The 14,377-nt window shown below is 43.6% G+C and overlaps 1 protein-coding gene across 3 annotated transcripts; it reads left to right on the forward strand.

Moving 5' to 3' along the window:
* The first annotated feature begins 6,439 nt into the window (after positions 1-6,439).
* Positions 6,440-9,046, forward strand: LOC123090643 (uncharacterized). 3 transcript variants are annotated; one of them, XR_006442513.1, is made up of 3 exons: positions 6,440-7,051; positions 7,277-7,672; positions 7,855-9,046. XR_006442513.1 is itself a non-coding variant. In XM_044511960.1 (3 exons), exons 1-2 carry the CDS (start codon positions 6,613-6,615, stop codon positions 7,557-7,559), a joined length of 717 nt encoding a protein of 238 aa, XP_044367895.1. In that variant the 5' UTR covers positions 6,441-6,612; the 3' UTR covers positions 7,560-7,672; positions 7,855-9,046. The 3 variants fall into 3 exon arrangements, 1 of the variants encoding a protein (XP_044367895.1); XM_044511960.1 differs by having other exon boundaries at positions 6,441-7,046; XR_006442514.1 differs by having other exon boundaries at positions 6,443-7,672; positions 7,855-8,470; positions 8,757-9,046.
* Positions 9,047-14,377: the final 5,331 nt, after the last annotated feature.

Raw genomic sequence — 14,377 nt, forward strand, 5'->3', positions numbered from 1 at the left:
ACGCCTTTAATTACACTTTGAGGATTTGCCCCCGTTTACCCTGAAACTGAGGATTTGCCACGCATTTGCTGTAATCTTGAGGATTTGCCCCCGACGAGACGGGCCACAGCAAAATGACCAACAAGCCCTCGTGTTGATCTACGTGAGAGGCAGCCAACCCCGATCGTTCTGTCCCAGATATCACGCTCGTCTGATACGATTTGGGTGGGTGCGGCGAAGGCGACCTCGATCTCCACCATGACGGCGGCGGCGACGACGGCAGCGGCGGCGGCGGCGCCGGCGGCTGCAACCTGGTAAGATGTGCCACTATATGCCATTCCTTCGACCGTCACCTGCTCCCCCAAGGTCGTTGTTCCTCTAGTGCAACATGTCAATACGTCCACCTTTTGCCTTAGTATGAGTCTGAACCAACTCCCAGATTTATCCCTAAAACATAGTTGATCAACAAACTCCAAAAAAATCATCTCCAGATTTTTTGCAAATTCAGAGTCCTGCCATTAGTTTCCACTTGATTGTTAATGTTAAGAAACCTGAAGATAAAATAAAAGCCATTAGGCACCTGTTGAATAAACATGTAAAGAGAATAACAAGTTTGTTGCAGAGCATGTACGGTTGATCTGTGGAGGATGGATGCTATGGATGATGGCCCTAATATGGGTGTTGAGGATATTGCTCTGAAGACACAAAGGTGAGAATGATACTATATCCGCATTTCCGTCAATGAACAACCTAACCGTAAACTTCGAATATTTCACTGTAGGGTGAAGCAGCCTGTTCATGTTAACATTAAAGTTAGAGTTCTTCCATATCGGGCCATGCTTGCTGATGGCGCCGAGGAACAAATGGAGCGGCAGGATATTGAAATGCAGATTAGATGGAAGGGGCTCACTTTAAACAAATTTACATACGACTTGAGCCAATACATACCATGGGGCCCATGGCAGGAGGTGCATCTGTTTGGCTATGATAAGGATTCTGATGAGGAATGCAGACTGTTTAGCACCAAGCAATTGAGAAGCCATTTGCTTGACCATATGTGGGGAGAGGAAGAAAAGGTGAAGATGCTAGTTGAGGTGCATACAAAACCTGCTAAGAAATCTGCAGCAAAGAGAGCTAACAAGCCTACTAAGGAACCAGCTGCTAAGAAACCTAAGAAGGCACCTGTTGAGAAGGCACCTAAAATCCTAAAATCAGCTATGGATGATGTACTATGCAGTGCTACATCATCTGTGGTTGTGGACAATGCGAATAAGGAAGCACTTGAGGTTGTTCAATCAATGGCGAGTCAAACAAGTGCTTTTGTTGACAATGATATTAACTTTGCAACATGTGATGTTGTTCAACCCAATATGCCATCAATTTCTGACATTGCTGAAAGCAATGAGCAATGCGGGTCTTCGGTGGTGTTGGACATAGAACCACCAATTGATTGGAGCCTAATTGAGATTGCTCCTCCAAATGAAGATGAAGTGGATGTTCCAGTTACAGAGGAGAATATGTGTGATTTTCTAGGTATCGAGGAGGATGAGACACATGAAGCACCTTCTTCGCCACCTAGTGAAGATGCGTATCTCACTGATGAGGAGGACCAACAACTATTAACTGAGGCTGCTATTCCTGTTGATAACAAGATAGCTCAAGAGGAGGAGATTGCATATGACAAAGAGAACCCTCATATGTATGTAGGTGCCTTGTTTCCTTCAATGGAAGAGTTCAGGATGGCAATAAAACAATATGCCATTAACAATGAAATTGACATATGGGGATATAAAACAGACAAAAAAAGATATCTCGGACTATGCAGAGGCATCAAGTGTCCATGGAGAATAACTGCTCGTTTAAGGGCTGATGCGAAAACAATAAGGGTACTAAGAACTTTCTTGCTAACAATAACTTCTGTTTCTAGTACTCCAATTCATATTACTTGTCGCAACTTAAGTATGAGTAATATGGATCGGAGGTAGTGATTGATTTTCTTTTATTGAATGCAGTACTATTTCTCATAGGCCATTTGTTTTGTATGGATGCAGGTCACTAAGATGAGTAAGAAACACAAGTGTTCTTCGAGTAGCAGAGCAAAAACCACCATGGCAACACAAGGTTGGGTTGAAGCCAAGGCAATGAGTATACTCCAGAATGATCCTACCATAGGATGTAAAGAACTACAAGAGAAACTCGAAGAAACTTATGACATCACCATTGGTTATGATACAGTTTGGGCGGGTAAATCTAGAGCCGAAAAACAGATTTATGGCACTTTGAAGCAGAGTTTTCAGAATTTGCATAACTTCAAAGCAGAAGTTGAGAAGAGATCTCCAGGGAGCATCGTAGAGGTTGATACCAAGGTAGTAGATGGTAAAGTCCACTTTCACAGATTCTTTATGGCTCTTAAACCTTCCATAGATGGTTTTCTAGCTGGTTGTAGACCATATCTCAGCATAGACTCTACGGCATTGAATGGTAGATGGAGAGGACACTTGGCAGCTTGTACATCATTAGATGGTCATAACTGGATGTTTCCTGTTGCAATTGGGTTCATTGATGGAGAGACCGAGGAAAACTGGACTTGGTTCATGTCACAACTCAATAGAGCTTTAGGTTCAGTCCCTAACTTAGCTATATGTACAGATGCATGCAAAGGTTTAGAAAATGCTGTCAAAAAGGTTTTTCCTCATGTGGAGCAGAGAGAGTGTTTTAGGCACTTGATGGCAAACTTCACAAAAAAATTCAAAGGTGATGTGTTTGGTAGGATGTGGCCTGCTGCTAGGGCATATAGGCCTGAAGTTTTCTCCCATCATATGCAGAAAGTCTTGGCAGCTAGTAGCCGTGTGCATGAATATTTGTCAACCTATCACAGTTTGAAGTGGATGAGATGCAGTTTCAATGCAGACATCAAGTGTGATTATATAAACAACAATCTGGCCGAGTCTTTTAATAACTGGATAAAAGATTATAAAGACTTGCCTGTTGATGAGCTTGCTGACACATATAGAGAATTGTTGATGAAACTAGTATACAAAAGAAGGAGAATTGGGGAGAAATTGAGGGGAAAGATCATTCCTGCTGTTATTCAACAGATTTTCAATAGGACTAGAGGGCTTGGTCATCTAAAAGTTGGAAAATCAGGTAATGGTAGTTGTGAAGTCAGGGACACAAGCAAAAACAGTCTTAGGCATGTTGTGAAGGTTGACAAACATGAATGCACTTGTTTGGAGTGGCAGCACACCGGAAAGCCTTGTGAGCATGCTCTAGTATTTTTGATGGGGAGGAGAAACCCCAAATGGGTAGACTATGTTCATAATTATTTCTCCTTGGACAAGTTTAGGGCAGCTTATGCAGGTGAGATTGAGCCCATGACAGATAGGAGTCAACGGCCTCATGTGGATGTTGGTTTCGACATGGATGCACCAATTGACAAAGGAAGACCGCCTGGAAGGCCTAGAAAGCAGAGGTACAAGAGTGCCCTCGAAGGTGGAAAAGGTGGTCCAAAAAAGAAAGAACCTAAACAATTGGGCAGCCAAAACAGATGCAAAAGATGCAATGAACTAGGTCACAGACAAGCTGGTTGCCCTTTAAATGGTCCCAAAAAAAGGTAATTATATAACCAATTATATTTTGCATTACTTTTGTCATGTTATGAATTGTTTCCAGTTATATGCATTTTGTATCATGTTGCAGGAAGAGAAAACAGAGAGCAAGAACATATCCTGCTGAAGATGATGAGCCAGGACCTCAAATTGGTGGTGCTCCTATTGGCACACCCAACAGGCAAATTGGTGGTGCTCCTCTTGGCATACCCAATAGGCAAATGCTTACTATTCCTGCCAGTCTCCATGATAGTCCTAGGCCAGTGACAAGAAGGTAATATACAGTAAAATGATTATTTCATTGCAGTCCAAAGTTGATCTCTCATGTTTACTATTCCACTCTTTATAGGATGCTGGCTATGGCCTTAGATGATGAATCATCAGAGCCAACAGAGATGCCTTCAACCTCGCGTGCGAGAAAGTTGACCCCTAAGAGAAAAAGAACGTAGATCGTGACGTGCTTATGTGGTGAACTAGATGCTATGTCATGTCATTTTTGGGGGCTGAACATGCTATGTCGTGTCCTTTTGTGTCGAACTATGTTTGTTGATTCTTATGTATGGATGTCAGAGTCAGACTATCTATTATTGTAACCAAATGTTTGCACTTGCCATGATTTGTGAAGAAATGTTGTCCAAGTGGTAGCCTGATGATGTACAAATTTTTTGACCAAAAAATCAAACTACCCAGAAAAGGTTGAAACAATTCCAGAAAATAAAGAGTTTTAAATTGAGCATTCTGGGAAAATTTGAGCTCACTTGGCCGAACAGAAATAGATAAACTTAAAAACAGATCATTTCCAGCCTATTTTTGGGTCAAATTTGGCCTAAAATTGAAATTATGCAGGAAACATTGAAACAGTTACTGAAAACCGTGAATTTCTGGGAGAATTTGAGATCATTTGGCGGAGCAGAAATTAGAATATTAAGAAGTACCCAGAATGACAAATCTGAAGCTCACAACTTCAGAAAGTACACAAACCACAAGTCTGAAGTTCCTTAGATTTGGGAGAGCACGAACCTGTGCAGCAGCTCGGGGAAGGCAGAGCCCATTGCGGCAACAGCAAGCTCGGCGAGGGTCAGCAGGAGGAAGCAGCAGCTCGGGGAAGGTTCCACACAGCGAGACCTCGCTGCATCTCACGGACGCACAGCAGCATGCAGCGGCAGCTCGTGGAAGGTTGCGCATAGTGAGGGCGTCGCAAGCTCAAGGAGGCACAACACCACACAGCAGCAGCTCAGGGGAGGACGCCCTTGCCGGTATAGCCGCTGCGAGGTCGCACGACGTACGGCGAGGTTGCAGCGAGGTGCCTAATGGCTTTTATTTTATCTTCAGGTTTCTTAACATTAACAATCAAGTGGAAACTAATGGCAGGACTCTGAATTTGCAAAAAATCTGGAGATGATTTTTTTGGAGTTTGTTGATCAACTATGTTTTAGGGATAAATCTGGGAGTTGGTTCAGACTCATACTAAGGCAAAAGGTGGACGTATTGACATGTTGCACTAGAGGAACAACGACCTTGGGGGAGCAGGTGACGGTCGAAGGAATGGCATATAGTGGCACATCTTACCAGGTTGCAGCCGCCGGCGCCGCCGCCGCCGCTGCCGTCGTCGCCGCCGCCGTCGTCGCCGCCGCCATCGTGGTGGAGATCGAGGTCGCCTTCGCCGCACCCACCCAAATCGTATCAGACGAGTGTGATATCTGGGACAGAACGATCGGGGTTGGCTGCCTCTCACGTAGATCAACACGAGGGCTTGTTGGTCATTTTGCTGTGGCCCGTCTTGTCGGGGGCAAATCCTCAAGATTACAGCAAATGCGTGGCAAATCCTCAGTTTCAGGGTAAACGGGGGCAAATCCTCAAAGTGTAATTAAAGGCGTGGCAAATCCTTAAATTCCCCATCCAGACGAACAGAGTACAGGCAAAAGGAAGAAGAGATAAGGTACATGTCCGATTGGGATTAATCATCCTGATTTGGACCAGGGGCATTTTGGTCACATAATTTATACTATAATCTGCCAAATGATCCAAACCGTGTACAGAGGGCAAATCCTCAAGATTACAGCAAATGTGTGGTAAATCCCCAGTTACAGGGTAAACGGGGGCAAATCCTCAAAGTATAATTAAAGGCGTGGCAAATCCTCAAATTCCCCAGACGAGAGCGGGTTAGGGATAGGGCAGATGGGTCACTCGGGTTTTTTTCTGTGCGCGTGCGTGGGAAAGGATGATGTAAAAAAACCAAGGTGAAAGAGCGTGGTGGAAGAGGAGGACGAAAAAACCAACGAAAAAAACCGAACGAAAGTGCTGGGACGAAAATAAACCCGGAACAGTGATTAACAACTGAGACATTAGGAGTAGAGATGCCATATGTACTCTCGATTGTGCCGGCCCATTGAGGCGGCTGTTGTAGTGATTGCACCCGTATTGGCAGCGGTCTAATTTCTCAATACTTACTATTAAAAGAGCACAAGTCAATTTTCCAATAACCACACCACAAAATGCACACAGGATAACTAGAGATCTTCGATTAAACCCACTCAATCACATTTAAGGCCTTATACAATGGAAAATGCTTAGGGGAGGTGCTTAGATAAATAAATCAGGCTTTCTTTAAGCATCGGTGCTTATTTGTACCGGATAGACGTTTAACTAAGCGTCTTTCCTGTAGAAATAGGCATCGATGCTTCAGAAAAAATCTGTTTATTTTTTTAAGCATCTTTAAGCACCTCCCTAAATGTCCATATTACATATGTGGTCTGTCAATTAAATAACGATTGAGATCGAATGTTCTGCCGGCAGACGCCAACGATCGCTACCTCCAGAAAATCTGTCGGCAGACGCCAACAACCGCTATCTCCGAAAAAAACACCATGTCCGTGATCTGGTTAACGCCCCCACCACACCACGCATTTGCCCTGGCCCGCCGTCCTCTCCGTGGTGTCCGCGCCGGCTCGCCCCGGTAGCCGCGCACGCGTAGCAACTTCCGCCTCCACCGCGAGGTACCAACCGCCATGGCGCCCCTGCCCCCATGCCGCCCGGCCTCCCTCGCCGGCGCCCCCACCTAGTGCGGCCTCATGTGCCCCCACATCACACCCAGCGCCGCTTTCCCATGTCGTGTTTCCTGATTGGAGAGGTCAAGGTGGATTGTAGCGGCGGTGCGGTCGATTGTGGCGGCTATGCGGTGAAGGAGAGGGGAGATCCAAATGCGGTCCATGTAAGGAAGCAGAGGAGGAACGCGCATTCTTCAACCTCTGTTGTCATCTTCAAGATGCCACGCCGGCGGCCGGCCGAAGCATCTGCTTTGTTCGTGTGTCCTTCCTCCAGGCGGCCAAAGAGGTTCTTCTTCCCCTTCCCGGATCTGTCTCCGTCGCAGAAGCTCTTCCCACGGAGGCGATACCAGGAGGAGAGGAGCCGTTCTGGATATGAGGAGGACGCACGTGTCGGCCGTGCCATTGGGCGGAGGTAAGGTGCGCTGCGTTGTATCTCATACAGTCTACTATACTTTGGACTGGAACTACTGTTTCAGTCAGTTTTCCTATTGGATTGCTTTAGGATTGGATGAAATAGCCTAATCCCCTAAATTAATTGAGTTTGGTCCGGGGTTTACCTATTATTATTGGATTGGCTTGGTTTGTTTTCCTACTGATTGGTCTCAAATGGTTTCGGTCCATGGATGGAAACCAAATCGTCAGACCACTCCTGCAGCTTGTCGTCGCAGAAGAGCACGTCCACGAGATTGTCAATGAACCCATCCACAAAGGAGTTGCAGCGAGTGCCAGCATCTGGCTTATCGTGCCATGTGCTGGAGACCCATGGCCTCTCCCCGCAGCTGCTTCTGCAGGCTGCCGCTGGCACTGTACGAGTAAGACCAGAGCATGGAGAGACACGTGGCGGCATGGGGTTGTAGCACGACCTTGTCACGCCTCGGCTACTTCTGATGCCGCTGATCGCTCTCGCCGCGGCCACCACAGTTGAACTCACTGATGGATATCACGGGAGACTTTGATGAGGTGGAAGCTGTTGGGTTCTTGGTGTAAATAAACAGTGAATACTGAACGCCAATGCCCCTCTGATAACCATATTTATCGGTAAGCTATTGGAACAAGACAATCTTAGTTTTGGGTCTGATGTAGCATTAGGTCTGTGCTTTTTAACTGTGTTTTAGCCCTTCATTTTGAAGTGCAGTAAATAAGTCATGTCTCATATTCCTCCAACAGAGTAGTAATCTTTAGAGGCACGGTAGTTAACTCTTGCATTTTGGTTACTGTAGAGGAGTATGTTCATGTGATCCAGTATGGTATCATCGACCCTGTGAGAGTGATCCAAACTGCACTTCAAGATGCAGCAAGGTACAACTTCAGTTTTCTAACCATGTACTTTTTGTATGACAGAAGTAATCAGACTTATTTGACCATTTCTGTTTCTGTACAATGTTTATCTGCTGATCACAACCATGGAGGCTGTAGATGAGCGAAATGGGTTTTGAGGACAGTGCGGCATGATGTCTGCACTTACAAAAAAAGTTGCATACAACAGAAGGCGTGCCTCCTATGACCAGGTCTAAGAAATACAAGCATAGTTCAAAGTAAACTGACCAGAAAACTAAGATTATCTATAAATAAGGGTAGAGCCATGGATTACATGATTTCTTTTCAAAACACAACATAAGATGTAACTGCGCAAACTGCTTATGCAATATATTCAGGTTGGTGGAAGTCTTGAACTTCATATTCATATTAACCTATCTATTTGTTTACTGATGGTAACTATTTCATCTGATGGTACTGCTATTGTGTGACACAAAATCTGATGATGGCAAGAAGCATAATTTTGCAAACATGTATCTCAGTAGTGTATACTATCAAGGTGGCATTGGGTTTGCATAGGTGAGGGAGCCTGCTTGAACTTGGTGCACATTTATGTCACTATTATCTTTTAGTATATTTCATTAGCAGGTGAGGGAGCCTGCTGAAACTTCATTTTATTTTGTCTTCTGAAGCTGGCAAATAACTCGCCATTGTGTACGATTGAACCTTGAAACTGATTAGGTTCTGTATCATAAACAATGTAGTTGACTCTACTTTTGTTGAGTAATCATGGATTAAAGCATCAACATATGTATTTATTTAACTTAATGTTTGTTTGTCCCCCCTTTTCTACCCATTCTTACAGGTGTGTTGCCATCGAAGGCGAAGACTAGATGTCATGCTCTTGTGTCTGAACAATCTGTAGTCGGCAGCTGATGACCCACAAGTGTATGGGATCAATTGTAGTCTTTTCAATAAGAGTGTCGAACCCAACGAGGGGCAGAAGTAAAGGATAAGTGGTTTTCAGCAAGGTAATGTCTGCAAGCACTGAAATTGTAAGTAGCAAGTAGTTTGATAGCAAGATATTTTGTAACGAGCAAGTAACGATAATAGTGACAAAAGTGCAGCAAGGTAGCCCAGTCCTTTTGAGGCAAAGGACAAGCCAAAATGGTCTCTTATAATAAGCAAAGCGTTCTTGAGGGTACATGGGAATTTCATCTAGCCACTTTCATCATGTTGGTTCGATTCGTGTTCGCTACTTTGATAATTTGATATGTGGGTGGACCGGTGCTTAGGTGTTGTTCTTACTTGAACAAGCCTCCTACTTATGATTAACCCCCCTCGCAAGCATCCGCAACTACGAGAAAAGTATTAAGAATAAATTCTAACCATAACATTAAACTTTTGGATCCAATCGGTCCCTTACGGAATAGCGCATAAACTAGGGTTTAACCTTCTGTCACTCTCGCAACCCATCATCTGATAACTACTCCACAATGCATTCCCTTAGGCCCAAATATGGTGAAGTGTCATGTAGTTGATGTTCACATGACACCACTAAGGTAATCACAACATACATACTATCAAAATATCAAACACATATCAGGTTCACATGATTACATGCAACAAGATTTCTCTCGTGACCTCAAGAACTAAAGTAACTACTCACAAATGATAATCATGCTCAAGATCAGAGGGGTATTAAATAGCATATTGGATCTGAACATATGATCTTCCACCAAATAAACCAAATAGTAATCAACTACTGAAAGATCGTGGATGTCGCCTAGAGGGGGGGTGAATAGGCGCTTTAAAATAATTACGATTTAGGCTTGAACAAATGCGGAATAAACCTAGCGGTTAATTTGTCAAGCACAAAACCTACAAAAACTAGGCTCACCTATGTGCACCAACAACTTATGCTAAGTAAGATAAACAACTAGGTGATAGCAAGATATATGACAAGAAACAATATGGCTATCACAAAGTAAAGTGCATAAGTAAAGAGCTCGGGTAAGAGATAACCGAGGCACGCGGAGACGACGATGTATCCCGAAGTTCACACCCTTGCGGATGCTAATCTCCGTTTGGAGCGGTGTGGAGGCACAATGCTCCCCAAGAAGCCACTAGGGCCACCGTAATCTCCTCACGCCCTCGCACAATGCAAGATGCCGTGATTCCACTAACGGACCCTCGAGGGCGGTCACCGAACCCGTACAAATGGCAACCCTTGAGGGCGGTCACCGAACCCGTACACTTTGGCAACCCTTGGGGGCGGTTACGGTACCCGTCAAAATTGCTCGGGGCGATCTCCATAACCTAATTGGAGACCCCGACGCTTTCCCAGAGTTTTACACCACGATGATTGAGCTCCGAACACCACCAGCCGTCTAGGGCGCCAAGGCACCCAAGAGGAATAAGCTCTAGGGTGCCCAAACACCCAAGAGTAATAAGCTTCTCAAACTTCACTTCCACGTATCACCGTGGAGAACTCAAACCGATGCACCAAATGCAATGGCAAGGGCACACGGAGTGCCCAAGTCTTTCTCTTCAAAATCCCACCAAAGCAACTAATGCTAGGGAGGAAAATGAGAGGAAGAACGAAAGAAGAACACGAAGAACTCCAAGATCTAGATCCAAGGGGTTCCCCTCACTTAGAGAAGAAAGTGATTGGTGGAAACGTGGATCTAGATCTCCTCTCTCTTTTCCCTCAAGAACTAGCAAGAATCATTGGAGGGATTGAGAGTTAGCAAGCTCGAAGAAGGTCAATAATGAGGGAAGAACACGAGCTCAAAGGATAAGGTTCATTGGGGAAGAAGGCCCCCTTTTATAGGTGGGGAAAAAATCCAACCGTTATACTCACAGCCCGCACAGAGCGGTACTACCGCTCCAAGGAGCGGTACTACCGCTGCTACGGCGGTAGTACCCCTTTGAAAAACAACAGCGAGGAGGCAAAAGGCCAGTAGAACCGCCGGAGCGGTACTATCGCTCGTCCTCACGGTACTACCGCTCGACCTCACGGTACTACCACAAATGGTAACGGTACTACTGCTTGCGAGCGGTACAAAAAAATACTTCCGTGCCTACTTCCTCTGAGCAAGACACGAGATTTTGGTCCGGAATGGTACTACCGCTTAGGAGCCGCGGTAGTACTGCTCTGGAGCGGTAGTAAAAAATTATATCCGCTCTAGCCATGGTAGTACCGCTGCAGCCTTTACCAAAACAACCACAACTTCTGCAAACAGACTCCGAATTCAACGAAACTAAGTTTGTTGGAAAACTAACGACATGGGCTAACACAATCTTGAAAGAAATATCAATAAGAAGCAAATGAGAAAAGGCCCATAAGAAGATGGTGAGAACCCTTCCTCGGAAAAGACCGGTAAAACCTCCAACACCGAAAACATCATTGAAGATGCATGCGAACTCCGTTTTCGATGAACTCAAGCTTGTCATCAAGATGATCATAAGCTCTAACACTCACAAAGAGAACCAAACAAGAATCAAGAAAGATTATGCAAGGATGCAATGGTTTGAGCTCTCTACGAATGATACGATCAAGCTACTCATCGAGAGCCCCCCTTGATAGTACGACAATTGATCCTATAACCCGGTCTCCTAACTACCATCACGAGACCGGTAAAATAGAAAACCTATCAAGGGCAAACCTTTGCCTTGCACATGGTCCACTTGAGCTAGATGATGACGATGTTGACTCCCTCAAGTTGGACCACCTTTCTTGATTGCGTTGGATCGATGAAGACTAGTTGATTGCTCCCCCATACTCCCCTATGGGTGAGCCACTCTTCCACACATCTTCACAAGTCCATTGTCACCACAATGGACGGCAAGCTTCAAGCATTAGATCTCTTCTTGATGCTTCACTTGAATTTGCACACCGCAACCTAACCCCACAAAGAACTCTCACGAAGACCATGGGTTAGTACACAAAGCGTAATGGACAATGCTTACCATACCATGGGATCACTTGATCCCTCTGTACATCTTGTACGCTTTGTGTGTTGATCAACTTGATTCACTCTTCACTTAGTCTTGATCAACCTTGATTCTTTCCAACTCTCTTCATTTGGATGATGTCTTGAAGGTAAACATGAATGATCAAACAATCTTCTTCTTCAAGACATGCTTGCAATAAGCTCAACTCTCAAATGACCAATCTTTGGATAATTCCTTGAATAGCACCTTGGTCGACACAAACTCTCCTTGAAACCAACACATGTACTCCAAGAAAAGCCTATGGACAAAACCTTCAAATATAACTCAAGGCAACCATTAGTCCATAGAGATTGTCATCAATTACCAAAACCAAACATGGGGGCACCACATGTTCTTTCAATCTCCCCCATTTTGGTAATTGATGACAATCACTTTCAAGAGAGTTTATATAAGGAATTATGCATCACCATGCAATGCAACAACCAATGATGCATGAGCAAGAGATGCAAATGCTTAGGAACAAAACCAAAGCAAGAGGAGAGAATTCTCTAAACTTCTCCACAAAACTCTCTGAAACTTCTCCCCCATTGGCATCGATTGCCAAAATGGGAGAAAAGCTTAGAAGGCCAATATAAATTGTGTTCCTCCATAATTTGTGTATTTCTCAACAAGAGAGTGGAATGCAATACACAAGTTTGACTGTAAATACTAGGAGTAAAACAAACTATATTTAGGCCCAAAGTTTACAAAAGAAAGATATGCCACAAAGACATAAGAAAGAGAGAAATAATCAAACAAGCAATCAAAATATACCAATTGAAGCAAGCAATCAACAGATATCAATTGAGCCAACTAGACCAATGATCCTACGTGCCACATGAATGAAATAAATTATGATATGAGCAAAGGAGTGTTCTAGAGAAACTAGAGAAGCTCCCCATGATTTGTGCACAATTTAGTTTTGTAACTGGATACAACAAGCACAAAATAGGATCGTCACTCCCCCAAGATCAATAGAACCTCACGACAAGTGCAAGAGAGTAACAGAGTGTTCTGAAGACACTAGTGAAGCTCTCCATGATTTGTGCACTTCTTACAATATTTGCATTAGGATACCAAGTGCACAAAATAGGATCATCACTCCCCGAAAATCAATAGAAAATCATAACAAGTGCAAGTGAGCATATAGGAAACAAAGCCTAGCACTTGCAACAAGCAAATGTTTGAGCAACATATAAAAGAGGCAACTTAAGAGTAGGCTCAACCAAAATGATGTGTGTGAGTCATGGCAAAACACTTGAGAAGACTAATGTACGGATGAGCATTAAGCATCAACATAGTCTTGGAAGAATGAGGCACACGATGCAAGGCCTATTATTCCCACACACAACTAGCAAATGGGTTCACAAGCTTACTAATAAGCATACAGAGAGCCTATGCTTGTGACAACCCGTGGTGAAGATAGAAGAAGAAAGCCTCATCAAGACGAGGGATACCAATTAAGATGGCAAAAGCCTCGTAAAGATAAGCATGAGGAAAATAATCTTCACCACACAAGAGTGCATCAAGATGCAACGAGATAAGACACACACTCAAGTCAAAAGCTTTCACAGAGCCACCAAAGAAATAACAATAAAGACAATGTGGACGTGAAAGAAAGGATATCATCTAGAGATGTAATTTCTCTCAAGTGTATAAGGTTCTAGGTAGACGAGATCATGATGATATATATCTACAAAGAAGGATGTACACCCGAAATAGTTACAACACGAAGGAACAAGATATCCAAAAAGAAGTCATAGATATACCAATAAGATATTTGCTTGGAAGCATAGCACATGGCTAGATATGGTCTTATTGTACATAAATGAATTACTACCACACAACCATCAAAGACATCGCAACTAGCAACAAGAGATCATTGTTGGGATGCTTTGAGAAAGGAAACAAGTATCACAGAGAGAATGAATAACATGCCATGATACAACCTACACAAGGTTGATGCAAGAAATGTGTGCATGAAGTATATGAAGATACTTGTTATCGAGTTAACATTGGAAGGATGTAGTAGATACCAATTGAAGGTACAAAGTAGTTCATTGATCATCCTAGCTTGACTCCAAAAAGCACATGGTGACAACACCTTCCTTGTGAGTGAGCCGAGTATCCAATGCATCTCCAATTGTTCCTAGAACAACAACACAAACAAAATGGTACCCAAACTCATTGGGACCAAAGAGTTAGAGAACCAATAATACATAGGACAAACTCCACATAAATATGTGCATATAGATATGAAAATGAATTTCATGCACATCTCATTCAATTTGAGACTTGGTGGAGTTTCCCTATATATTCGGTCAAAGAAAGAAAGCATGCCAAAGAAAATACATGAAGTAAATATGCATCCTAAAGACTTTCAAGAACCAACACAAAATGAAAGAGGAATACCAAGTGAAAAGGATACCAAATGGAGAAATCATCACTTGGAAGATATCATTAAAGGATACATCAAGGAATGAGATATCC

The sequence above is a fragment of the Triticum aestivum genome, chromosome 4B (genome assembly GCF_018294505.1).
Source record: "Triticum aestivum cultivar Chinese Spring chromosome 4B, IWGSC CS RefSeq v2.1, whole genome shotgun sequence".
Taxonomy (NCBI): domain Eukaryota; kingdom Viridiplantae; phylum Streptophyta; class Magnoliopsida; order Poales; family Poaceae; genus Triticum; species Triticum aestivum.

Coding starts and splice junctions, on each gene's coding strand:
- LOC123090643 (XM_044511960.1), top strand. CDS start 6,613: ATGCCGCCCGGCCTCCCTCGCCGGCGCCCCCACCTAGTGCGGCCTCAT. Junction 7,047..7,276: donor GGCCGTGCCATTGGGCGGAG/GTAAGGTGCGCT, acceptor CCAAATCGTCAG/ACCACTCCTGCAGCTTGTCG.